Below are 27,649 nucleotides of genomic sequence, written 5' to 3'. Positions count from 1 at the left end.
GAACCGGATATGCAACAGTTTGTTGACAAGTAATCACTCTGTCACTGGAGGAAGTGATCACATGGTAAATGGCCGCTGTCATTGGCCCTTTACCCCAATTCGTGATGCGGCAAGTCCAGAGGACCCGGTGATCACAGACGCTTCCAGTTGCGCGAGTCTGGGAGGATGTCATAGTATGTCATAGAATGCTCTCCTAGAACTAGCCAACCACGCTGTAGCCATCATTCAGCTATGGCCCGGTCGTCCAGTGGTTAAACGTGATGTTAAATGAGAGAAAAGGGGGGTTTTGGACTTTAAATGAAGCAGGAACCAAAGGGATAACTGCCTCCATCCCTATCATTGATTAAAAGAGAAGAGCGAGTAGTGGGACTTTATATGAAGCACACAGCAGCAAAAAGGAACTCAAGTGACTGGGAAATAATGTTTATGTTAATGAATAGGGTTATTCAACCACACTCACGGCCTATGATCTGTCTGTACCAGTGGTCATCACCCTTGCAAGCGACGACGGTGCCCAGAGATGAGACCCTGCGGTGTATTGGCGACTCTCGATGCCGCATGATGCAGATGTAAGTTGGACATACAACCTTGTATAATCCTTCCCATATACTTTCTCCTTTATAATTCTCCTTGTTCCTTTTTGTTTGTTTTTACCCCTACCTTTTATCTTGGCTATGGTTATAAATGTATCTATTGCTTATTTTATTTATAAATACATGAATGTCTACTGGATTGCGGATTACTATGTAATTTATGTTGAAAATGATTAAATGTTGTTAGAGGTTATATGCCCAAAATGTTTTATATGAGATTATACCATATAAATAAACATTATTTCCCAGTCACTTGACTTCCTTTTTGCTGCTGTGTGCTTCATATAAAGTCCCACTAGTCGCTTTGGTTAAACGTGATGTGACTCTTCAAAAACTCATATGGTGTACTTCAATCACTCTGTCACCAATGTGCTCTGTCACCATTGTCACTAGATATACTCACCAGAACTAGTTGCTGGTCAGATTATAAACCAGCTACTGCAAATTCAACCCAAAACAAAATCTACTCCACATCTGCTGGTATCACTCCAAGAGGCAATTCAACTGTAGATGTTTCAATACATTTCCATAGTCACATGAAGGAGGAAGATAAGAGGAGACTCCCATAGTGTAAAATCATCTAAAATGTTCTTTTATTAAAAAAGGTAAAAAAAGCCACTGACACGAGTATGTACAGCCTAATCTAGTAGCCAAATCGCCTCTGAGCCCCAAGCCCGATTTCAGGTTGCTTAGTGATGACAACGTCCTGGCCCTTCCCTACGCATTTCATCCTCAAGGAGCAGAAGCCCATTGCCTTTGATGTAAAGGCTATAATGTGAAGATTGTTAATTGCACAGCATATTACACTTTCACTTTAACCACCTTCCACCCACCGTATAGTAAAATTCCAGCGGGATCTGTTCTCGTTCTGGAATGACATCATATGACGCCCCGGTGTCACCGATCTTGCGCACCCGCACGGGACATGCAACGCAGCGATCGTAGTCCTAGGGACACGGCGCTACCCCAATCTCGGTAAAGAGCCGGATAACACGGCACTTCCATATTTACATGTGATTGGCTGTGACTGGACACAGCCGATCACATGGGTAAAGAGCCAGATAACACAGCTCTTTACCCATGTGATTGGCTGTGTCCAATCACAGCCGATCACATGTAAATATGGAAGTGCTGTTTATCGGATCTCCTTGCCTCATGCTGACAGTGTGAGACGAGGAAAGCCAATCAGCAGTATCTCCTTGCAGGGGAGACCTGTACAGGTAATCAGGGCACTGATCATCAGTGCCCTGATGATCAGTGCAGCCCCATCAGTGACACCAATCAGTGCCTATCAGTGACACCAATCAGTGCTCATCAGTGATGCCAGTCAGTGCACATCAGTGTTTGTTCATCAGTGCCGCTCATCAGTGCCGCCTCATCAGCGTACATCAGTGAAGTGAAAAAATTACTTATTTACAAAATTTACTGACAAAAAGAAAAACTTAACATTTTCGGTCTTTTTTTGTTTTTTTAGCAAAAAAAATTAAAAACCCAGCGGTAATTAAATACCACCAAAAGAAAGCTCTATTTGTGTGAAAATTATAAAAATCTTCTTTGAATACAGCGTTACATGACCGCGCACTTGTCATTCAAAGTGTGACAGCGCTGAAAGCTGGAAATTGGCCTGAGCAGGAAGGGGGTGAAAGAGCCCTGTATTGAATCTATATGAAATTAGTGACATTTATTGTTTTGTATATTTTGCACATTGGGAGAGGAGTATATTTACAAATGTTTGCACATTAAGCAAGAGCCTTAGGGATTAGCACTGTCCATTCTTATATTATTATTGTACATTTTGATGTTATCAAAAGCAGGGCAGCAGCTTCTCCCCATTTTCTTTTTTGAGTTTAAGAGGTTGGCACATACAGAGACTACATCGGACTGTTTGAGATATGTGGCACAGTTTTATTTTAATCCCCTTAAACCAAAAGCCCTTACTCACTAAACAAATATTTTTGTAATAGCACCCTTCTTTTCTTTAAAATATACATGGAAGGAATAAAATATAGGAGCTACCATGATGCAGACTTTCTGGTTCTGACTGTACTACCTAGTGAGTCACTGACCCATGCAAGACAGAAGTCAAGGGTTTTCAGACCTCACTAGCTGTATACTTGTTCCAGGGCAATAATGGACTATGTAGTGCAGCCATGGGCAAGATGACAGGTCTGGAGCTGGCAGCTTTAAAAATAAGTCAGATGTGGCAGTTTCCAAACCTCTATCCCCCCAAAGTTCACTTTAAAGCGGAGTTCCGGCAAAAAATTTTTTTTTGTTTTGTTTTTGTATCCTAGCATTATTGCTAATGAAGTTTCAAAAAGAGTATGTATTGATCTTGGTCAATTGTTAAAAAATATAAACTTCTTACTGTTTGCTTTGATGCCTCCGTTTGTGGCCGTTTCCATCATGAGATTGGGCATGTGAAGCCCAATCTGGTAAGTATAAAAGAAAATTCCTCCAAATGTTTGTTTCTAGGTTAAAAGGAGTCTTTTAATTGAACAACATTTTTTTAGGGTGGAACTCCGCTTTAATGCCCCGTACACACGGTCGGATTTTCCGACGGAAAATGTGTGATAGGACCTTGTTGTCGGAAATTCCGACCGTGTGTAGGCTCCATCACACATTTTCCATCGGATTTTCCGACACACAAAGTTTGAGAGCAGGCTATAAAATTTTCCGACAACAAAATCCGTTGTCGGAAATTCCGATAGTGTGTACACAAATCCGACGGACAAAGTGCCACGCATGCTCAGAATAAATAAAGAGATGAAAGCTATTGGCCACTGCCCCGTTTATAGTCCCAACGTACTTGTTTTACGTCACCGCGTTTAGAACGATCGGATTTTCCGACAACTTTGTGTGACCGTGTGTATGCAAGACAAGTTTGAGCCAACATCCGTCGGAAAAAATCCTAGGATTTTGTTGTCGGAATGTCCGAACAAAGTCCGACCGTGTGTACGGGGCATAAGACTGCTTGGCTTTTGAACACGGTGTGCTGACTTTGTTGGACCATATCAGCTGTTGTCACGTTATATCACCAAATTCATTGGACAGTTTATATTAGTAATAAACCCTCAGCATTTTTTAGTGTAACACATTGAGCACAATAAAATAAACATTCCCTAGTAAGCTATTTGTTAAACTTCTTACCCCAGCACTAGCTTTACTGGCTCCTGCTCTCAGAGCTGCTTCCCTGGACTGCCTTCATAATAAAAAGTCCTAAGTGAGGCTACTTCCACACTGATCCTCTGCAAAAAGTGTGTGGCGAGGAGAGCCGAACAGCGATCAGTGGCATCTCCACGTAGGGGGACATCTAGGAATGTAATCAGGGCACTGATCATCAGTGCCCTGATTACAATGAAGCAATATAGTGTCACAAATCAGTGCCCACCATTGCCCACCAATGCCAGCATCCAGTGCCCACCAGTGGCAGCAATCAGTGCCCACAAGTGTCACCAATCAGTGCCCATTAGCGATGCCAGTCAATGCTGACAATCAGTGCTGCCCATCAATGCCCATCACTGCTGTCGATCAATGTCCATCAGTGTCCATCTGTACCACCTATCCATGCCGCCTATCAGTGCCCACCAGTGCCGCCTATCAGTGCTCAGTGCCACCTATCAGTACCCATAAGTGCAGCATATTAGTGCCTCCTTATCAATGCCACCTCATCAGTGCCCATAAGTGCCGCCTCATCAATGCCCACCAGTTCAGCCTATCAGTGCCCATCAGTGCCACCTCATCAGCGCATATCAGTGAAGGCAAAAAATTTCTTAGTTACAAAATTTACTGACAGAAAAAAGTAAAAAACTTTTTTTCAAAATTTTTGGTCTTTTTTAAAAAAAATAAAAGACCCAGCAGTGATTAAATACCACCAAAAGAACGCTCTATTTGTGTGAAGAAAATGATAAAAAATTTGTTTGGGTACAGTGTAGCGTGAAAGCTGAAGTGGAAGGCAGGAAGTGTCCGGTAGGCAAGTGGTTGAACTGGAACATAGGCAAGGATTAAAATATAAAGGAACTGCATACTCAGTAAGCAATTAAATCAGCTGCTGAAAGTGATTCAAAACTGAGAGTATTTTTGTAATTTTTTTTTTTAAATCTTTATTTAAAGAGGAGTTCCACCCAGGGGGGCCGTCAAAAAAAAAAAAAATTAAAAGTCAGCAGTTACAAATACTGCAGCTGCTGACTTTTAATTGGGCACTAACCTGTCCCTGGGTCCAGCGATGCGGGGGATCGAAGCCCCGCTCGCCCCCCCCCCTCCGCTCGTCGGCGCCGGCATTTCAACTGTGGGTGCCGGGCTGTGGCTTCACAGCCTGGCACCCACTGCGCATGCGCGAGCGGCGCCGCGCGCCGTGATTGGCCGCTCAATCACCTGGGACCTGTAATGGGTCCCAGATGATTGACAGGAGGGAGGGAGCAGAGCTGAGCCCTTCCTGTGCCTGGGGGGGAAGTGATGTCACCAGCCCAGGCAAAGGAACAGGCAGACTATGAGGGACCACCTAGCAACAGGCATTTAGAGGTAAGTGAAAAAAAAAAAATATCCAAATGTTTTTTTGTTTTTTTTTTTAGAATTTTTCCAGGTATTTTTGTTTTTTGGGTGGAACCCCACTTTAAGGAATGCAGAATGTACAATTTAGACAAGGAATACAACATGACAGTTATTTGCTTGTTTCTGTTAATAGTTTTCACAAACAAATCAAGTGTACATTGGCGTGATAGCAGGAAAGGTTCCCTTAAAATGTGCTATTGAGGCAGGAAGTCGTAAGTTGACGACTCTGGCCTGTCTTACACAGCAGTACTGAAGAGAGAACCCTCTGTCCGAAGTTACCAAACATATTTAAACATAAATCCAATGGGGGTGTATCAGTAAAGCAGTTAGACTAACTAGTAGACAAGTGACTCCCCAAGGGGAAATACGAGCTTATCTCTATTGGCCAAATATTTCGTTACTATCTGATGGTGAATTAATTCTAAGCGTTGTATTCTATATAAAATATTCTATATATAAAATATGGTTCTCAATCCTACTAACATAGGAGTGGTACCAAAATGGGGTACAGCAATCCAGGGTTTTTTTCTTAATAATGGGGAAACAAAAAGAAAGGGTGGATGACACTGGTGGTGTCATTAGAGGGAAAAAGGGACAGAAATAAGGAGGAGCAGAGGTGGGGAAGTAGGAAGGAGAAGGGGGTGGGTATGGGGTTCTGGCGAGGGCGACGACCCGTAGCCCCTAATCAACCAGGGGTAGAATGCCTACAAATAGGACTTGTACTCATCTGAAAAGCGAAACAGATCCCAATGTGTCCATCTAGTGCTATGTTCCTCTTCCTTTTCCCTGAGGGCAGCTGTAAGGCGTTCCATTCGCTGAATATCACAAACCCTACCAAACCATTGTATCACTGTCGGAGGGGATTGCTGCTTCCACATGCTGGGGACACACGCCCTGGACGCATTCGAGAGGTGTTTCAGCAAAGATTTGCGGTAACGCTTACTGGACATCGGAGTCAGATTCAGTAGTATTGCTGCTGGATTGTCCTGAAGGGCCACATCAGTAAGTTTGTGAATGATTCCCAAAACCTGTCTCCAGAAAGGAGTCAAGGCCGGGCACTCCCAGAAAATGTGAAGTAATGTACCTCTTTGTGTACCACATCTCCAGCATAAGGGGCTGTGTCCCGGAAATATGGACGCTAGCACAGAGGGGGTCCTGTACCATCGCGTCAAGATTTTGAAGGTGATTTCTTGGTATTTGCTACATAAATAGGATTTATGTGCAAAAAAGAGGATTCGGGTCTTTTGATCTTCTGTAAACGTAGTGTTAAGATCCCTCTCCCACTTCCTCAGGTATGGGGGATCCTGTTGGGACGTATGGGTCGGTAACATATTGTAAGAGTGAGAAAGGGATTTCCGTATTGGCTCCTCTCCCAGGCATAACTCTTCAAAGGGAGTTGGTTGTCTGCAGAAACTGCTGATTTCTGGAAGGGATCTGAGAAAGTGACAATTGTGAGATCTTCCATCTGCCCAGTATGGAGGAATTAAAGCTAGGATAAATGTTAGAAGGCTCGCTCCAATCCGAAGGCCCACAAAAAGAGGAGGCTCTAAATAGACTCCGATCCGGGTGGAGCCGGAAGGATCTATCAGAGAGGCCTGGTAAGGAGTCCGGATGCCCAATTATGGGTGTCAGTGGAGAAGGATAACTTAGCGTTTCCGCTATTTTGAAGTATCTGCGAAGCTCTTGTAGGGTTGGTTTAATCAATGGGTGGGAAGAGGAGGATCTGAAAGAATGAGTTCCACTCCAGGGTAGACCCTCAATGGGGAACGGGACTGTATCCTGTTCTAGCCCAATCCACAGCTTATGCCTGTGCCTGCACCAGTCCACAACTCTGTTCATGTGAACTGCTGTGTAGTATAGAGCCGGGTCAGGAAGACCAACGCCTCCTCTGGATTTTGGCCGTTGTAATAGAGTTCTCTTGAGCCTCGGGGGTTTGCCCTGCCAGACATATCTAATAAAGACTGAACGTAACCTACGAATGAAGCCCTGTGGGATCCTAACAGGCAGTGCTTGGAAGAGGTAGAGCAGTCTCGGCATGATATTCATCTTTAAGACATTGCATCTACCAAACCAGGAGACCGCCAGGCCCTTCCATCTTTCTAGGTCTGAGGCAAAAACGCTCAGGAGTGGTTGAAAGTTAAGTTCATAAATGAGGTGTAAGTCAGAGGGGATTTTAGTGCCTAAGTATTGGATGACCTGGGAAGTCCACCAGAAGATGAAGTTGCTGCAAGGGGAGGCCCGAGAACCTGGGGTAAGGGTGATGTTCAGCGCCTCTGACTTTTGGAAGTTGATTTTAAAATCCGATAACTCCCCATATTGACGTATTGCTGATAATAAGATTGGTAGAGATGTAAGTGGATCCGAGATGTAAAATAACAGGTCATCCGCATAGGCAGCAATTTTATGATGATAAGTGCTCGTTTCGAGTCCTCTGATGTCCGGGTTAAGCCTAATATGTTGTAATAAGGGCTCTAGGGAAATTATGAAAAGGAGCGGGGAAAGTGGACACCCCTGTCGCGTACCGTTACTTATCTTAAAGGGGCTAGAGGTCGTCCCATTTACTCTAACTGTTGCGGTGGGGGAAGAGTATATGGCAGATATCCAGGATAGGATGGGGGCCGGCATACCAAGGCGCCGCAGGGTGGCCAAGAGGAAAGTCCAGTTTACCCTGTCGAACGCCTTTTCGGCATCTGTAGACAACAAGATGAAAGGGATGTTAAGGCGTTTGGCCTTTGCCACCACATTTATTGTCCTAATAGTGTTGTCTTGTGCCTCTCTGTTGTGAATAAAGCCCACTTGGTCTAGTGGGATTATGCGCTGTAGAACAGAGCCTATACGTTCAGCTAGAATTTTCGTGAATAATTTCAAATCACAGTTAAGAAGGAGATAGGCCTGTAACTTGCGCAAAGAAGCGGGTCTTTCTCAGGCTTAGGGATGACAGATATGCTGGCTTGCAGGATATCTGGCGGTATGGCGTGACTATTTAATATTGCATTGAAGGCAGTAACAAAGTGGGTTGCCAGTTGAGTTTGGAAGTTTTTATAATAGGAGATTGTGAAGCCGTCGGGGCCAGGTGCTTTCCCCGTCGGAGTGTCAGCCAGAACTTTTGTAAATTCGTCCGAAGTAATAGGTTGTGATAGCAATTCTACCTCTAGGTCTCTATGGCTTCTAGTTTGGCTTCTAGTTTGGCTTCTAGTTTGTTCTGGTTCCGTTCCTCCGAAGGGTGGGAATGTAGGTTGTAAAGAGCTTCATAGAACACCCTGAAGGACTCTGCCATTTCTGCAGAGTCATGAATTTTAGTTCCTGTGGTGGAAGATAAGGCGGGGATGTAGGATCTGTTACATTGGGTCCGTAGGGCATTTGCTAGTGTTCTGCTGCACTTATCTCCGAACTCATAAAAGGTTCTGCGTGCCTTCAAGAGGCTATTTTTAGCATGGAATAGGGAATGCTCTCTGATTTGCTCCCTAAGGTTGGTTACCTCTGCCTCTGTGGCCCTATCTGGGTGATTTTTATGACGTTTTTCACAGTCGTGGAGTTTTGCGAGTAATTCGGATAGCGTTTTTTCCCTGGCCACTTTGAGTCTGTGTCCATGTTTAATGAATATTCCTCTTATATAGCATTTATGTGCTGACCAAATAGTCAGAGGATTAGGAACTGATTGTTTGTTACTCTCGAAGAAAAGACCCAATTCTCGTAAAATGTCTGCTCTAACCTCAGGATCTTGGATAAGAGCTTCATTTAGTCGCCATGTGGCCGATTTGGGTAACGGGCGTGGCGAATTTAAAGTCAAAGAGATCGGAGCATGGTCTGAAAGCGCAATATGCCCAATCTGTGCTCCTGAGACAAATGGGATTGTATCGTGGGAGACCAGGAAGAGATCGATCCTGGAGTATGAATTATGGGCTGCCGAGAAAAAGGTGAAGTCCCTCTCTTGCGGATGGAGAATCCGCCATATGTCAACCAATCGATGGGAATGCAACAGTTCCCTGACTCAGTTCCGGGATCTTGAAGACAGGGCTGAAGAGCCCATCGATGTGTCTTTTTGAGGATCCATGGTAAAGTTAAGGTCTCCCCCTAACACTAAAGTTCCCTCTGTGAAGGACGCCAGGGTGTCCAAACATGATTCAAGCACTGGAAGTTGGTCCACGTTTGGCAAATACAGATTTGCGAAGGTATATGTCTGCGACTGAAAGGTACCCTTGACAAAAAGGTATCTACCTTCGGGATCAGCATGGAGGTCCCCCAGCTGCCAGGGCAAAGTTTTGGCCAGGAGGATACTCGTCCCTTTAGATTTAGAGGAGGGTGAAGCACTGTGGTACACAATTGGGAAATGCTTACTGTAGAGTTTTGGGATACTATCCGCCCGAAAATGGGTCTCTTGCAAAAATACTACCTGAGGTCTTTGCCTCCATAGATCCGTGAGGCAGCTGGTTCGCTTCTCTGGAGCATTAAGGCCCTTCACATTCCAGGACACAAACTTCAGAGACATGTCGGATAGGGCGGGGTCGGGTCGCTAGGCCTCGCCAGCAGCTAGGGCTGTTAGTGGTGTGGGAGAGAGGGGGGAGGAGGAAAGCGGGTTAGAATAGGAGAGGAGCAGGGGAAGGGTAGGAGGGTACACAAGAGGGGGGCTAGGAACAAGAAAAAGAGAGAAATGGAAGACAAGAAAGGAGGGGTGAGAGTAAACTAAATCTCCAAATGGAGGGGTACTGCCTATTTGGGCAGCTAGGGCCTAGTGGGGGAAGAGGTAAGGCACTTCGGAGTTCGGGCTCCCGGAGCACAGGGCCCCCCCAACCCATTTCTCAGAAGAAGCGTTCCCTTCCGGTACCGAATTATAGCTTTCGGCTTCTTTTAAATGAAATAGTTCCATAAAGTCATATGAAATATCACTTTGTAACAATCAGCTTAACGTAACATTTCTTAACATTTAAAACAGACAATAAAAAAAATAAAAATAAAATAAAAATAAAACATTCAATAGTACCTTAGGTGGAAAAAACTATAGCAATCTCCGACCTCCCAATTTTGGGTCTGACTAAGGAAGGGGCCGCTCACCCCCACCGGGTCTATGCCCACTGGGCGTGAGTCATAGCCCCATCCCCCAGTTAACAATCCTGAAGGGATCTAGTTCCAGCTGGAACAATCCCCGGGTCTCAAGACGGAATACTTCTACATTTCCCCTCCCCCGCCACCCCCCAACACAAAAAAAAGGGGCGGGCGGGGAGGAGGAGGAGGGCGTGGGGGGGGAAGGCAGGGGGCGGGTTAAGAAAAGGAGGGGGGCAGGGGGGAAGGGAAGGAGGGGAGGCAGGGGGGGAGAAGGGGCAAAAGGGGGGACCATCGGTAACATAGTATCACCACCAAGTAGATACCCAACTTAAGAGGTCATTAGGACTGAACATAAAAGAACCAGGCGTTATACCAGAACTTTAAACTTTAAACCACTGACTGTACCATTTTACTATTAACCAGCCTTTCTGAGTCCCATCTTAAGGATTACTCCCCCACCAGCTGCGGACATGCAAGCAAAAAGTATTACGACCTAGGAAAACCCATGTTTTTGTATTGAGGTACTAGGCTAAGTAGAGGAACCTAAGAGATGGGAGAACACTAAGCAGGTGTGCATACAGCCTGTTTTCTCTGGTCCATGGTGATAGGGCCAAACGAATCTGACTCTTCTCAAACATACACCTTCAGGTGAGTCCAGCCTATAGGACTGTATGTTTTCCCTCTGCCTCTGGCTATATAACAGCAGTCCAGGGTAATGGGGACGTGTTATGTGTCCGTGAGGCCAACGGGCCAAGGAGAAACTAGAAAGTCAGACTAAGTGGGCCAGAGGCTATTTTCCAAAAAAAAAAAAATAATTTTTTAGGGGAGAAAAGGTCTTCCAGTCGGCTGGTCTACTGAAGCCAGTGGAGAGTCAGTAAGACAAGGATAGATAGCACTCACATGTGCCGAAGGGACAACAGGCGAAATGTAAGACCGTCTTCCATCCTGAGAGCAACTCAACTCCCTGGGTCCATATCTCGTTATCCTGAGGAGCCTGAGGTCTTCTGCGTTGAGATCAGCGGTTGCGTCGATGTCTTTGCAGCCTGCCAGAAGAATTCACCTCTGGGGTATTGATGTTGGGGGTCAGTACAAACACCAGCCAGTTAGGCAGTGACATTGAAGGCAACCCGAGAGAATTGAGGAAGGTGGGAACCTCTCTGGGATGTCGGAGGATGCATGTGCGACCTCCCTTCCGTGCGATCAAATGGAAAGGATGACCCCACTTATAGGTGATTCCCTGTTCGCCAAACCTCTCCAGCAGGGGTTTCATGCAGCGGCGCATCTGCAGGGTCCTCCGTGAAACATCTGGCAAGAGAGAAACCTGAGCTCCGTCAAAGTCGATATGACCTCTATGCCAACCCCGTTGGAGAATGTCCTCTTTGATAGAGTAATTATGCAAGCAACAAAGGACATCTCTAGGTCTGTCTTCCGCTGTGTTTCTGGGGCCGAGGGTTCTGTGGACTCTGTCTATGGCAATTGGTGTTTCCGTCGGGCGCTCTAGGCAGATATTGAATATGGCAGTCACCGTCATCTTTAGGTCTGCTTGCTGGGTGGCTTCTGGCAGACCGCGGATTCTGATGTTGCGCCTGCGGTTGTGATTTTCCAAATCGTCTATCAACAAATGCAGCTGTGCGATTTGGTCTATAACTTCTTCTTGTGCGTCATGCAAGGAGGTGATGTCTTGACGAAGGGTTGCAGTGTCCGACTCCACAGTGGCGACTCGTGTGGAAACTTCTGTTACTGTTTGCTGAATTCCTGCAATTTCCCCGCGGAGCGCTGCCTCCATTCTAAGTGCAACAGAGTCCAGATCATCTCTGGTGGGCAATTTTTGTAAAAGTGTCCACAGTGCCTGCTCTCCAGAAAGCATGGGTGAGGGCTCTTGTGAGGGCAGAGTAAGTGGGGCAGTGCTCATGGAGGCCTGCAGTGAGATAGGCAAAGTCACACCGAGTGTCAGGCTCTGTTGCTGGGAGCGCTGAATGCCCTGCAAAGCCCATTGAAGTGAGTCACTGGGTTCCCTTCCTGGGCTGTCAAAAGATGTGAGGGACAGAGAGCGTGGGAGGCAGGGGGAGAGGTCGCTAGTCGGAGAGAATGGCAGCATGTCATTACTGTTATTATGTCTCTCTCCTCGTCCTGAAGGCGCGCTAAGCTCTGCTCCCTCATCCGCTCCCGGCGCCATTTTGGAAGGATCCGGGGTTGATACCGCCGGCTGCTTCGGTATGAGAGATCTCTCCATGGGTGTTCCGAGGCACGTAGAACAGCGGCGTAGTCTTCTCAGTTGTGTAGGTGTGCTGAGAAGCCGAAATATGTGGTAAGGCTGTGCGGTTGGACTAGTAAAGAGCCGCGGACCGGGAGCCCTCTGAAAACGCGGCTTCACTCCTCCATGCCGAGACCACGCCCCCGTATTTTTGTAATTTTTAATCTTTAGTGTATGTTTGATTCTTATATCTAGTGGTATGTTAACCTCTCACTCCTACATGTCTTCTTTGTGCCCTGGACTGTTGTCCCTTTGACCATTCTTAGCAAGCACATACTGCACACCTCCATCACAAACAGGGAATTATCAAATTCAGGAAATTAATTTGCTTGTGAGGAAAAAAAATACATTTTAAAATACATTCATATGAATGCATCTGGTTCACATATGTGCGTTGCATTCGCACTGCGCATTGCACAAAAAACGTGTGCGTTTTTTGGGCATTGCGGTGCGAACTACAAGCCTATTATCTCCTATGGGAACGCATCTGATTCGCAGATGCATTGCGTTCTGAACAAGGATTTTCTCTTTCTCCTCACTACACCTCCCCCTCTCCCCCCCCCCTCCCTCCCCCTCTCCCTGCTCTCTAATCCTGAGCAAAAACGCAATGAATCCGTTGAACAGGAGATTGTTATCTCCCCAGTGAAACCTGAGCTTCAATTCGCACCGCACATGTGTGAAACCAGGCTCAGTCATTTCCTTGACCTAGGCTGTCAGATCGAGTAGGCGGTACTTATGCGAGCAGTGTCTTTGGCTGCCCGCCGCCCAGTGTACGGAGGGAAAAGGCACGCGCCCACTGATTAGAGCATGTCAGCTGGCGTTGCGCCTTACCCTTATCGGGTCGCGGTGCAGTACGGGCACTGTAGTGCTTCTATCCGATGATGTGTTGCGCATGCGCTGTGTCCTCTGCACGTCTGCGATCAGCCGGTGACATCAGATGCCGGTGTCTTGCCGAGAATGTTCCCTCGGCGGATAAGTTCCCCCCCTGCGCCTGCACAGTACATACTACTCTCAGCCGCCGGAGATAGCCGAAGCTCAAATGCTTCAATCAGCTGTACACGGCGCCTGCGCTCTGGGTCCAGGTTCCTTCCCCACCATCCAAGTGGACCTAGAGGGGGAATCTAAAAGTGCCGAGCGCAGCGAGGCCGTGCCCGAAGCGCGAGCGAAGCGAGCCCGCGAGGGGCCCTCTTACAGGCGCCGTGTACAGCTGATTTTCAGCTGTTCTGCTTCGGCTATTTCCGCCGATACCTACTGCGCAGGCGCAGTAGAGGGGGGAACTTTTACGCCGAGCGGAACTTTCTCGGCAGAACACCGGCTGAGCGGCGTGAATTTAAAAGCACGCATGATCAAGGGTGATCATGCTCAAGAATTGCTCCACTTGAGGTAAACAAAAGGGAACTAATCTATTGATCTCTGCTGCAATGTTTGGCATTTTAGTTTTATCTATCCTATCCTATAGAAAGTCTGCTATAACAACCTCTGGCTGATTCTATCTATACCTGCTGCCATCTGTTTTAATCTCCCTATAGGAGACATGATTTGCAGCAGGAATTCGGGCTCTGTTCTGTGTAACATTTGACCTAGACTTATTTGATTTTGACTTTACATGTCTTTATACTAGTCCCCCCACCTTCCCCTCCCCCTTTTTTTTGCCTTTTTGCCAACGTAATTTTTAAACCTCAGTCTGTGCGGTCTGAACCTAATTATATCCTCTACTACCCCATTTTGAAGCATTTTCATCGTCTGCCTTTACAACTGAGACCATAGTCTCTATTTTGGCACGCTTGGTTCATCTCCATTTTAGCAGCTTCTGCTGTGAGTATGCCATACTTATGTATGGCTTATATTTATATTCATATATTTATATTTTTTCCTCATTTATTTGATGTCTTCTCACGTGTTTTTTTCTTTCTATATATCGTTATTAAGTTAAATAATCTTTCCTTCCCTTTCTTATTAAATGGTGACAGTCAAACATTGCAATAGATTTTTCAGCTCATATCATTATTTATGAATATGGCATAATGTATTTCTAGCCCAGGGTTGGTCATAGATAGGTATGAGAGAAAAAGACTGTCACAAAACACCCATTTCTGTTCTGTTGCCCTCAGTAATCCCAGCATGAAGATGTAGCAGAGCAGGATCCCTGGTATGTTTTTTTGGCATGGACACAATTACTGTACATCAGCTAATGTGTATCTTAAGTTGAATCTCCAAGTGATATACTGTAAAGTTATTCAATCTACGTGTCTAGTCAAGAACTAAAATGGTTCTGCATTGCATTGGCCTTAACCATATATCTAATCATATCTTCATGTCATGCTCAACAGGTATTAAAAAAGTTTCAGATACCCTGTGATCTTCATCCAGAATCCGATAGACATTGTTTTTAAAAACTCGTCCCTTGATACCGGCTCGATCAATGTAGAGTGGTGGGAGCTCCTTGACAAATTCGATATTTCCATCTATCTCCTTTAGATCCCCATATATTCTGCAGCTTAAAGGTATCAAGATATGCAGACTGCAAGTGTCAGAAGATTTCAGTAAATTATTTTCTTTGCTAAATTTTTTCACAGAGTCCTTTAAGGCTGTAAAACAGATTTACAATAGTTAAACCAGCATGCAAAATGCAAATACCAGTAATAGTCAGTGGACTGTGGTAACCAATTAATCAATTAAAGAAAATTGTATATTAGTCTAAACCAGTGTTTCTCAACTCCAGTCCTCAAGGCGCCCCAACAGGTCATGTTTTCAGGATTTCCCTTGGATGAAACGGCTGTGGTAATTACTAAGGAAGTGAAACTGATCAAATCACCTGTGAAAATAATGGAAATCCTGAAAACATGACCTCTTGGGGCGCCTTGAGGACTGGAGTTGAGAAACACTGGTCTAAACCACTTAAATCAGACATCTTATTTTATTGTATTTAAACACACTTTATTGCAGTCAGAGCAACAGTTGGGATGTCAACACTTGTCAACAGGATCAGTCCTCTGAACTGATTTACTAAAGCAGTTATGAATCGTCTCTCAAAAAATTGTGTGAATATTTGCTTCAGTTTATCCAATCATGGGAAAGGTGTCTGTACATAATTGGATATTTAAAGTGAACATAAATTAGCAACATTTTAATAAATTATTCTCAATCTATAGAGTAAATCACAGAAGGTTACAGCATGTATTGAGAAAAATATTGACATCAAATGAACTTTTCCATTAATAGCTACAGTTTACAGTTTCTGGTCATAACCACCAGAATATGTCATATAATAGCAACATTTGCTGAACATAAAAAATTAAAATGTGTTACTTTACAGCTATGTCACTCCTTCCAGTTTGTCAGGATCCTATTGTCAACCAAATGTAACTGTTCTACAACCTAACCTCCTAGAACTGTCATAAATACATCCACAAAAAAAGCAGTAGGACTTACCAGAAATGGTGGGCAGGTATTTATTTCCACTCTTCAAAAAATATTTAAACATTCATAGCTGACAAACAAATACACACATTTTTCCAATATTTGGTGTATTTGGGCAGTTATAGTAGTCACTAGCTGTTGGTAAAATCTGGTTCTATGCAGCTGATCATTACTTTCATCAGTATACCCTTTACATACTCACTTTATTCTGAAGAGTGCATGACCACATATTCTGAACCTATGATTATTTGTATGTTGTGTGGTCACTACTATCTCTATTGAAAGGTTAGATCTGAAAACTGGATACCTGGAACTTTTACAGCTTTGCTAAATGAATTTGTGATGAAGTACAGTATTAAAAAAAAACAAAAAAAAAAACAGTTTCCTACCTGGAAGAACAAATTTGAGGTAGCCAACATAATAGGACCATGCAAGCCCATGACCAACATTCAGGTGTCTTTTTTCTGTGATTTCAGAAATAGCTGCAGGTGTTGGGCCCTTGGGAGAAAAAATGTTCAATGCTTTTACATTCTTGGATATCCTGTATGTAAGCATTATCTGCTCCATCAGCAAGTTAAACATTCCCATAACAACACACTGCTGAGACTGAGAAAATGAAGGGAGTGAATGCATAGGTGGAATTAGTGTTCTTCCTCTTCCCATAGTGATAGATACTTTCCAAGGTGCTAGAGGGTTGACTCTCATCTCATCCAGAAACTCAAAAGAAATTCACTCTGGTAAATTACATTAATTTAGAATCAGACACATTGTACATAAATAAAAAGTTGCCACACCTATGCCTTATCTTATTAAGTTGCCATACCTATGCCTGCTTTTTACATTTGAATAGGGAGTCTATTAATCATTGGCTCTAGACAGAAGACCTTAAACTTTATTGTTTATTTATTATGACCTTATTTAGGTCTACAGAACAGAAGAAATGTGTGTTTTAGGATGGCCTCTTGTTTTCAAAGAATTGTTCCCAAATTAATTGATGATTTGGACATATATTATTGAATAGATATAAGTATATAATATAAAGTGTAAAAAGAAAATATAAATACCTGCCCCCTCCTCCTTCCTCCTCCAATGGGAAAAGTTGCTTCATAGTGTACACTGCATGTAACAAGATCTGTGAATGGGGGGAGTCTGATGAGTCACAGGATTTTCTCCCCCATTTATAGATCAAGTTGCATGTAGTGTAATCGAAGAATTAACTTTTCACAATGGAGCAGGGGTGGGTCTTCATTGGGAGCTTGTTCATTGCAGCTTCATCAGAGCTATTAACCAATGCATACCAGAATTTCAGCAGCAGTGTGAGGACTGGACATCCTGCACAAAAGATTTCTACAGGTTACAACTGCCGGCAGAACATAGGACATGCTTCTTTTCAGGTGTGTTAGGTCACTAAAGCTATAGACAATAATTTTCATTACGCTAAACATCAGCCTAGACATTGGAATCTATTAAGTAGATCTTTGTCCTGGAAAAGTAATGTCTTAAAGAAGTAAAGCAAACCTTGTACTCCCACCACCGGAAAAAATGAAACAAAAGCAAAACGCAAAGAAAATTCTAACAACGCTGACTTGTGGCAAGCTTGCCTAGAACGGAGTGTCACCTTTGGATCCAGGTAAGGCGGAGGATATCAAAATCTAATGAAAAGATGCTCCAACACTGTGCAGAAGTGCACTCTTGGTATTTTGAGCTTTCCAAGAACCCTGAAAAAGGCCCAGTAGCTTTACCCCAGAGTGCCAGAAGCTGGGGTTTAAGGTCAGTGTATTTTACGTTTTTCCTCAAATTGGTTATTTTTTCCACTGAAATCGAGGGGAAAGTGTCTAATCAATACTATGTTTAATTTCACAGTACTTTGATAGACCACAACTATACAGTCCACAACATACAAAAATATATTTAATTCTATTCACACAGAGAATAAGCTGACAAACACTTAAAACCACTTAAAAGTTTATTTCCAGCACAGCATTTTGTATATACAGTATATCACTTGTGTAAACCACTCAGTGTAACCATAGCCATCCTAAATCAAATTATGTGGCCTTATAAACGGACCATTTAAAGCAGGATAGTTACGAGTGCACTGGAATCACCCCTGGCAATAGATAACAAATATTTGTTTTATCTGTACTTGATTCCAGTTTGCATCTATCAAATGTGAGAAACAACCAGTACGTATGTTATCAATGGAGCGTGCAACATACAACTTTTTCATTACAATGGACCTTTCTTTTCCAGATGTGTAATAGTTTTATCACTGTGAATAAAATCATAATCTATTTTCCTGATGAAATATACACCAATGCCTATGCTAATATTTGAGTATAGCAATTATACAGCAGATTTTACTTTGTGATTTTATCCTCTATGTATATCCTTAAGACCATATTGTGGCCTCAATGGTTACATAATCAGTGGACAAATTTTCTGAAGTAGGACTATATTCCTCACAATGAGACTGTTGTGAATACTTCATCAACATTAAAATTGCCCCACAAGTCATCCAAATAAGTGCATGTGTAGTTTGTGTATGTCCATTGAAATATTATGAAGTTTGAGCATTGTAAAGTTAACAAGATGCTATTCCCACCATTCTTTTACACAAGAAACTACACAGATTGTAACTGTAGCATTAGTTTAGATGGGTAATGAGTGGTTTCACTTGTGGCAAAGTATATTACAAAATCAGTCCTATAGATCCAAACTGGAAGTATGAAGAGCTATAGCCAGAACTTGCTATCCGTTGTCAGTGGTGGTTTCAGAACATTACTAACAATTCTGCTCTAATTAGTTCGTTTAAAAAAAAAAAAAACAACACATACATTGGAGGCGCATAGGCGGAGCCTGACTGAGCAGACATGCCAGCTTAGAGCTCTGCTCCGGAAGGGATGTTTCTGCCATATTATACCGTGTCCCGGCTCAGCTTCACCCAGTAAATAATGTTACTCGGTCTGCTAATAACCCCTGCCACTTAATGTGATGGTTATTTGGAGTTCTCGCCTGAAAATTAAGCCAAAGAACAACAAAGAAGCACTGCCTCAGGCTTCAGACAGGAAGGCACTAGCTGCATCCCCTCCTCCTGTTACCTTACACTCAGAGGGAATATGACTCAGATTCATCTATACCAGGGGTCTCAAACTGGCGGCCCTCCAGATGTTGCAAAACTACAAGTCCCATCATGCCTCTGCCTGTGGGAGTCATGTTTGTAACTGTCAGTCTTGCAATGCCTTATGGGACTTGTAGTTTTGCAACAGCTGGAGTGCCTCCAGTTTGAGACCCCTGATCTATACAAACTACATCTTTTACAGATCCTGCTCATTCTTCTCTTCTGAGGCAATTTGAAAAAATGTTTCACAAAGCCCTTAAACAGACATCAGATCATATTACAAACAGTCTGACTAGGGAAATCAGAGAACTGGGTCAACGCACTGCAAATCTTGAACTGCGGGCTGATGAACACCCATGCTTATGCAGTTGAATTTGAAAACCTCAAAGAGGAAAACTTAGTCCTTCAATCTCGTTTGGAAGATTATGAAAATAGGCCCGGCGTTCCAATATCCGTATACGTGGAATACCTGAATCTGTCACTAATTTGCAAGCCACTATGCTATCCCTATTTCAAGAACTACAGCCTTCCATACCAGTTAAACGAATGGAGATGGACAGGGTTCATAGAGCCCTCACACCTCGCAAAGCTGATGAACCACCACACGATATTATCAGCAAATTTCACTATTTCCGTACCAAGGAACAACTTCTAGCTGCAGCTAGAGCAAAAGATTCACTGATTTTCCAGAGACATACATATCAACTTTTTGCTGATCTATCTCATCTCTAAGTGTCGGGCTTTGAAGCCACTTTTTTAAGTCTTACAGCAACATCGAATCACCTATAAATGGGGCTTTCCTTTTTCAATTTGCATCTCTTACCAAGGATCTAAATATGTCTGCCACTCTGCTGATGAACTCCAATCTCCTTTACAAAACATCCAGCTGCTAGAATGCCCTCTCAACCATAGCAACGCACAAAATCGAATGGTTACCCGTTCCTTGCAAAAATCATCTGGTGCTAAAGGAAATAAAAGTCGCCAGGGGCAATCAAAACACGGTAGTTTTTCTTCTCCTATGCCAACTCCTGAGGACTCTATAAACTGACTTTTTTCTTTTTGTTTGACTGGATGTCAGGTATTCTTATATCTTTAACTTCCAACTAACTAGATGTTTGGTAAACTTTTTTTTTGTCTTACCAGTTTAGAACTCCACTCGATGCAAACTTTTACTATTGTTTAACTCCTTACCTTTCTGCTGGTCTATATTTTTTTTTTTTCACTGACAACAGCGAGTTGTTCTCTATATTTCTTTACATAGCCTCAAGCTATTATTAATTTTTTGAATGTTTTCCGTGAAGTTTTTGTTACTTTTATACACCTTACCCCATCTCTTCCACTACTCTTCATATGCTTTCTCATGACAACATTGATGGGTATGGAACTTTTTGGGACAATGGGACAATGGTATCATTTCTATTTAAGTATTACTTTTTATTGTTGGCAGTGTTCCCATTGGTGGGGTTTTTGCTCCTCCCAGTTTGCTACCCTCAGATCCCCATTATTATGTGGGCTTCTGACGGTAGCTCTTTGGCCCCTGGCGGAACGGTTGACGCTACCCCAGTACGCCATTCTGTTGAGTTATTAGCGCTCTTTATTATTTTACAAATCTTAGTAATATCTGCTCAACGAGAGCCAATACCTTTCCTTTTTCCTACCCCCATACGGAATTGTATGCGATCCTACTGTCTAAAATCCACATTCTTTGCCTACAGAAGACCCATTTTACTGAACAATCTACTCTTAAGTTTTTCAGCTCCTCTTATCCACAGGTATATACAGCCTCGGCAGCTACTAAACAACGAGGTGTTCTTATAGCTATTCACCGTACAACCCCATTTGTACATTCATCTGAAATGAAAGATCCTGAAGGCCACTACCTCATTCTTATTGGGCACATTTCTGATGTTGCTCTAAACATTGTATCAAATTATGCTCCTAATAAAAACCCATTATCATTTCTTTCCCATCTTTTTCATGTAATTGATTCAGACAAGTTAGGTACAGTAATATTATGTGGAGACTCAAACCAAGTTCTTTTTCCCTTCTTGGATAAATCTCCCTCCTCCTGTTCCCCTAAGCTTTCATTTCAGCAACTTATTTCTAAGCATAACATGTTAGACTCTTGGCGTGAGCTCAATCCAGCTCGTAAACGCTTTACATATTACTCCGATTCACACTAAATGTTTTCATCAGTTATTATGCCCTTTTACTTGGTCCGACCATATGCAATTTGTACTACCATTACCTCCCCTATCCTGAGATCACAGGATTTGTCTTGGTGCATTAATAATTCCATTCTAACTCATCCGTCCCATTGTCTAGATATTAAACATGCGCTCAATGACTCTCATTAATGAATCTCATTAATAACACTTCTGCAGATCTTTCCCCTTTCACTTAAACCTGTAATTCGAGGTACGCTTATCTGGCAAGCATCATATCTCAAATGCCAGCGTAAGCTCCCTCACCAGAAATTAGAAAATTACTTCAATCTGTGTCATGATGCATTCAAAAATTCTCCCTCCCCTTCTACTAAAGCTAAGCTTGATAGAGCCCGCTTAGAATTCGACCTGTTTCTCACTGACTCTGCAGATAAATGAATACGTAAATCACAACACCTTTATTCCCTCAAAGCAAACAAACTAGATACCCTATTAGCTCAAACCTTATGCTCACTGCAAAAACCTACGACATCTGTGCGACTCAAACTAAACTGTGATTCATACACAAGTAACTGTCACAAATTTACACACATTCTGCTCAAATCTTGCTAAATTATATTCGTCCAGTCATAATTTTGACCATGCTGCTGCTGATGCCCTTTTTTCACAAATTCCCCTTTCAACACTTTCACAAACCCACCGTGAACTACTTGAGTGTCCCATCTTGCAAAAGGAGTCATCGCAGCTATTAAGCCTTTAAAATGTAATAAACGTCCTGGCCCAGATGGATTTTCTACTTCCTACTACAATAAATTTTCTGATATATTATTTCTTATTCTAACTGAGGCCTCCAACACATTGTTGTGGGGACACCCTTTTCGTTCAGAATCCTTATTGGCCATAATTTCCATGCTTCCCAAATATCAATCTGATACAACCTCTTGGACAAATTACCATCCTATTTCGTTTCTTAATATTGACATTAAACTTTTAACTAAAATACTTGACCCACTTGAATCAAGTAATAGGTGAACTTGTTCATCGAGATCAAGTTTGGTTTATCCCCTCGTGCCAGACAAGTGATAATGTTCATATAGCTTCTTTACTTGCCCATGTCACTAAATCCAGATGTCTACCTTTATGTTTTTTATCGCTCGATATAAGAAAAGCATTTGACACTGTTTCATGGCCATATTTACAATATATTCTTCAAAAATGGGGGTTTGGATCGCATTTTTTGAAGTGGATTTCATCCTTATACGACAAGCCGAATGCATTTATCAAATATGCTGGTTTTAAATCGGACCCTTTCCCTATTGGAAGAGGCACCCATCAAGTATGCCCTCTCTCCCCCTTCCTATTTGCACTCCCCATTGAACCTTTGGCCCATTTAATTAGATCTAGTCCAAACATAAAAGGTATTGAATTAGCTGGATGTCATCATAAAGTATATCTTTTTGCAGATGACATCTTACTCTTCATGTCATCTCCCCATATCACAGCACCTAATCTCCTCTCTGTCTTAAACCATTTTGCACACATTTCGAGCTTAACAGTTACAGCAACTATCAAAAATCGACTGCACTCAACATTTCCTTGCCTCCTTCACACCTTCAGCTTGCTAAAGATTCACTTCCCTTCTCTTGGACACCTCACACAACTCACTCGTAAGATAACTGACTTATACTCAGCTAACTTCTCTCCATTACTAAAACAGGTTACTGAATTATTATCACAATGGTCCTCTAACCCTCTTCCTGATAGCTATATTGCCTAAGTTTTTATATCTTTTAAGAGACTTGCACATCCCAGTTTCATCTAATTTTTTACGGCTTATACAGCGCAGAATTATCACCTTTATCTGGGGTAAAACGAAACCTCAAACCTCTAAATCCACTCTCTGCCTCCCACAATGCTGCGTTCTCCCAAATGTTTCTACTTACTATCATGACGCACACCTTGCACATTTACCAAAATACCATGCAATCAAAGAAATTCCTTTATGGGTAACAATTGAGTCTATTGACTGTGACCCTATTTCAGTATCTAATATGTTATGGTTAAGACCAACTGATCGTACTTTTATTTGCAATCCTATCACAAAACATTCTTTATCCATCTGGGAGAGATTCAAAACTTCTCTTTACCTTCAATCACCTCATTTACCGCTCCTTTCTTTTGTTAAAAATCCCGCTTTTTATTTTTTACCCTGCCTAGATCGCTTCTAATTCTTTGAAAGCATGGAATACAGCTAATTTATCCCGTTTATATAATTTGGTATCTGCCTCCTCCATACATTCTTTTTCTACTTTGTGTGATACATTTTGACTTCCTCAATCGGAACTGATATTTGCAAATCAAAAAAATTTTCCAACCTTATCTCAATTACAATTCCCAACTACACCAATTGTCGCATTTTGAATGCATATGTATTTCTGACCCTCATACTAGAGGACTTGTTTCGGTTCTCTATAAGCAAATTTTAGCTAGTACTAACACTGGTCCAACCTCATATGTCTTCAAATGGGAACTAGACCTTAATCGCTCATTTAAGGCTACTGAATTGTCTAGCATATGGTCCACTACTAAGTCTGCTTCTTCTAATGTTGTTGCTGTGGAAACTAACTTTAAGGTGCTAACCTGTTGGTATTTGGTTCCTGCTAGAACAGGGATATGCAATTAGCGGACCTCCAGCTGTTGCAGAACTGCAAGACTCTGACAGCCACAAGCATGACACCCAGAGGCAGTGGCATGATGGGAATTGTAGTTTTGCAACAGCTGGAGGTCCTTTAATTGCATATCCCTGTGCTAGAATATGGAAATATGCTTCTGATTACCCTGGAGCATATTTTTGCGGCTGCTCAGAGTCTGGCACTCAACTTCATATTTGGTGGGATTGCCCAATTGCCCAAAAATTCTGGAAGGCAGTTTTTGACTTAGCTTCCAAAATCTTTGATACACCTATACTGCTCAATCCTGCTACAGCCCTATTAAACCTGAAACCTGATGGGATCACACAGAATCAATTTTGCCTTCTTTATTTAATATTTTATTCTAGCTGAAACCATACACAGAACTAATAAAGCTTGCATTCAAGCTAAAATGGAAGCAATCGAAAGAGATCAAATTGGTAAATTTTAGAAAATTTGGCTTCCTTGCATTAAGCATTGTTTACCTCCAGACATACATTATTGCCTTGGTAATTTTACTCTATTTGCCTTGAACTATACTTTCTATTCATCTGGGATCGCATCACCACTTTTACCCCCCCCCCCCCCCCATTCCCTTGCCCCTTTTTTCTACCGTTTTCTCTCTATCTACTCCTATTTTTTGTTTTCTACCTTTCATTTAATATTGTGTGGTACTTATAAACACATTATCTCTTATGTTTTTAATATACACCTATTAGATTGATCTCATTACTGCTCTTGCAAAATGAACCAATAGTCACTAGCTTACTTTTTTCCTTCTGATGGAATTTTCGAATGCTTTCAATGTAATACTTTATTGGTTTATTCGTTGCGCTACTCATTACATTTTTACATTCTTATGTACTCATCCTGTTCATAAATCAATATGTTTGGCTTTATTGCTATTTGAATATTGTACCACCATCCTTGTATGTACTCAATTAGTCAATCCTTGTTATATTTAAAAAACAATCAACAAATTTCACAAGAAAAACCACATACATTGATAAAGGAAGATATAGGATGACTATGGTTATACTGACTGATTTATACAAGTGATATGTATACAAAGCACTGTCCTGTAAAGATTACTTTCAAGTCTTTTTTTTTATTGCCAGCTTATTCACTGTGTAAATTGAAAGAAATGTATGTTTTGTATGTTATTATAATATATACCAATTTATATTATCTGATAGAAATATCTCTATTTTTAGGAACTTTTTATAAATACTTATTTAATTTTTATTTTATGCATGGTCAGCTTCAACATGCACCTAGAGGAATCGAATGTTGCGAAGAGGTAGGAAGAAGCAAGACATTGCCCTTGGTTCTTCCATATGATGTAGCCAGGAGCTGGCTAATGCTGCCTGCATTGTCAAGAGACACTGTGGAGCATCGCTGCTGTGGAACTGTTTCTCCTAGTGTTCAGTTGGACTCTGTGTTGTCATATCTTGAATATAGAGTGACTGAGTTTTATGAGGAAAGCAAAGCATCTTGGGATGTGCAGTCCATGGAGTCAAGATTTCCATTCTGCTGGACTGGTTTGAACTACAAATACCAGCCAGCTGGAGAGGAAGAACAGGATGCTGGGAGAGGAGATAAAAGGCCTGTGAGCAGGTGGGATCTCCATCTTGGGACCCCGGCCTGGAAGCTGCTAGCAATTGACTCTGTGTTGGTGTGTGCTGTGGCCGAGTCATGGCCTGTGCTGTAGAGAGAGTCATCGCGTGTATGTGCAGGAGCATCCATTGCCAGCTACCTCCGTCCGACCAGCGACGATCCAGAAGGGGCTCTTCGGACGTCCAGGTCAGATCCAGCCGGGCCGAATCGCAGTGTGTCACTGGACCGCTGTACCATTGAGCAGGGCTCCATCAAGGCCTATTGCTGAGGCCCACACCACTTCCATTACCAAGAGTAAGTGGGACTGATGAGTGGGCACTTGCCCATTCTTCTATCACAGAGAGACTGCACACTGCATGCAGACATCACTGTTTGTCCCTTTGCCTAAGTTAGCTGGATCTGGTGCTACTCTGACTTTATGTAGAGCAACAGCATTGCTCCTTTTCCACAATACCCTTTGCTACGAATTGCCATTTAAGGTGTCACCAGGCTACTTCACCTTCTCCCAATAACCAGGATATCGCAAGTATTTCCTTTAAAAGAGCTAGCTGAAGACCAAAGGCTTCTTTATTCTCTGAGAGACTACAACATATCCACATCCCCACTAAGGGACTGTTCAGTTAGTAACAGGACTCTATTAGCTGACAAAGTGGATTTAAGTATTCAAGAGTTAATAATTCTATCAACGCAAGGATATTGTTATATCTTATTGCTCCATTTGGCCTGTGGTGCTGAGGCACAGAAGGGAGTGGCTTGACACAAGAGCGGTCACCCCTCTGCCCTCCTCCTGCCTGTTCACATAGGTTCATCCCAATAGGGTATTGTTTGAAAATCTGTTTTATATCATTGTCACTAAGTTATTCAATTTGTAAACTTCATCAAATCTCAACCACTTGAATCTCGACTTTTCTCTTAACTCTGTCAAGTGATGGATTTAGACTATAAATGCCTGCTGTACCATACCAATGTTCGTTGGCTTTCAAGGGGAAAAGTGTTAAAGCGTCTCATTTATCTCAAGAATTAAGTGATTTCATTCTTGGAGGTTGAAAAAAGAGACTTTGGATTATCTCTTCGTGATGAAATCTGGTGGCTGGAGATTCAAGTTCTCTCCGATTCATTCGACAAATAAATTTGCTGAATTTAAGTCTTCGAGGACCTTCGGAAAATATCATAACTGCAACATCAAAACTGAAGTTGTTTAATGAAAAGCTGTCGCTGTGGCAAAGTAAGGTCTTGAAGGAAGTCCTCCACTGCTTTCCTACTGTCCATGAAGAAAATCATCCCTGAAATTCTGGACACACTAATGCCCCGTACACACGGTCGGATTTTCCGATGGAAAATGTCCGATCGGAGCGTGTTGTCGGAAATTCTGACCGTGTGTGGGCTCCATCGGACATTTTCCATCGGATTTTCCGACACACAAATTTGGAGAGCAGGAGATAAAATTTTCCGACAACAAAATCCGATCGCGTCAATTCCGACCGTGTGTGGCCTGTTCCGACGCACAAAGTGCCACGCATGCTCAGAAGAAATTCCAAGACGGAACACTGGTAAACTTAGCGTTCGCAATGGATACAGCACTTTCGTCACGCTGCAATGTTAAAAATGGTTTAATACAGCGCACTCTCTTCTTCTTTATAATGTGACAAGAATGAAGTAGTTTTGCTGCTCATATTCACACACACTTCTCACAAAGTTTTATTTTTGTTTTTTTATTGGGATTCCCTGAATATATTGTTATTAGTTGTCACATCTGACAGAATTTTTTTTTTTATTTAATTTTTTGGGGGATTTTAAGCCTTTTTTTTTATTTAATGTTTGGATTTTTTCAAAGGCTGATCTTTGTTCAATGTTATTTTTATTTTTACTCCAGAATATTTTTGGGTGTGTTTTGTGTGTCAAGTTACCCCAACACCATTGATATCTTTTATTATTTAATCTCCAGGAGATTGTTTGGTGTTGGTGTCCCTTGTTCATTTCACCTTGTATATTTGAAATGTACCTGAATCCTCACAAACAAACTGTCATTTTTGAAGTAAAACACATAGGAGAGTATAATTCAAAACAAAAATCCTTTATTAAGGGATCAGAACCAAACAAAGAGGAAGGCAACACTGGCAGACATCAATTCTTGAACATCAAAATTGGTGGCCTGAGGAGTCCATATGTAAGGGAGGGCAGTCTGGTCCAGAATTCGC

At 42.4% G+C, this 27,649-nt stretch overlaps 1 protein-coding gene across 2 annotated transcripts in view; it reads right to left on the bottom strand.

The window, feature by feature from the left end:
- Window positions 1-27,649, bottom strand: part of STING1 (stimulator of interferon response cGAMP interactor 1) — a 239,718-nt gene that overhangs the window by 152,268 nt on the left and 59,801 nt on the right. For both annotated transcript variants that reach the window (XM_073620792.1, XM_073620793.1), the window contains exons 4-5: window positions 16,248-16,356; window positions 14,791-15,026 (exon numbers count right to left, since the gene is read on the bottom strand). In XM_073620792.1, coding sequence (XP_073476893.1) covers window positions 14,791-15,026; window positions 16,248-16,356 — 345 coding nt within the window. The remainder of the gene's footprint in view (window positions 1-14,790; window positions 15,027-16,247; window positions 16,357-27,649) is intronic.

The sequence above is a fragment of the Aquarana catesbeiana genome, linkage group LG03, assembly GCF_042186555.1.
Source record: "Aquarana catesbeiana isolate 2022-GZ linkage group LG03, ASM4218655v1, whole genome shotgun sequence".
Classification (NCBI taxonomy): domain Eukaryota; kingdom Metazoa; phylum Chordata; class Amphibia; order Anura; family Ranidae; genus Aquarana; species Aquarana catesbeiana.
This window is presented reverse-complemented; position numbering and strand designations above follow the sequence as displayed.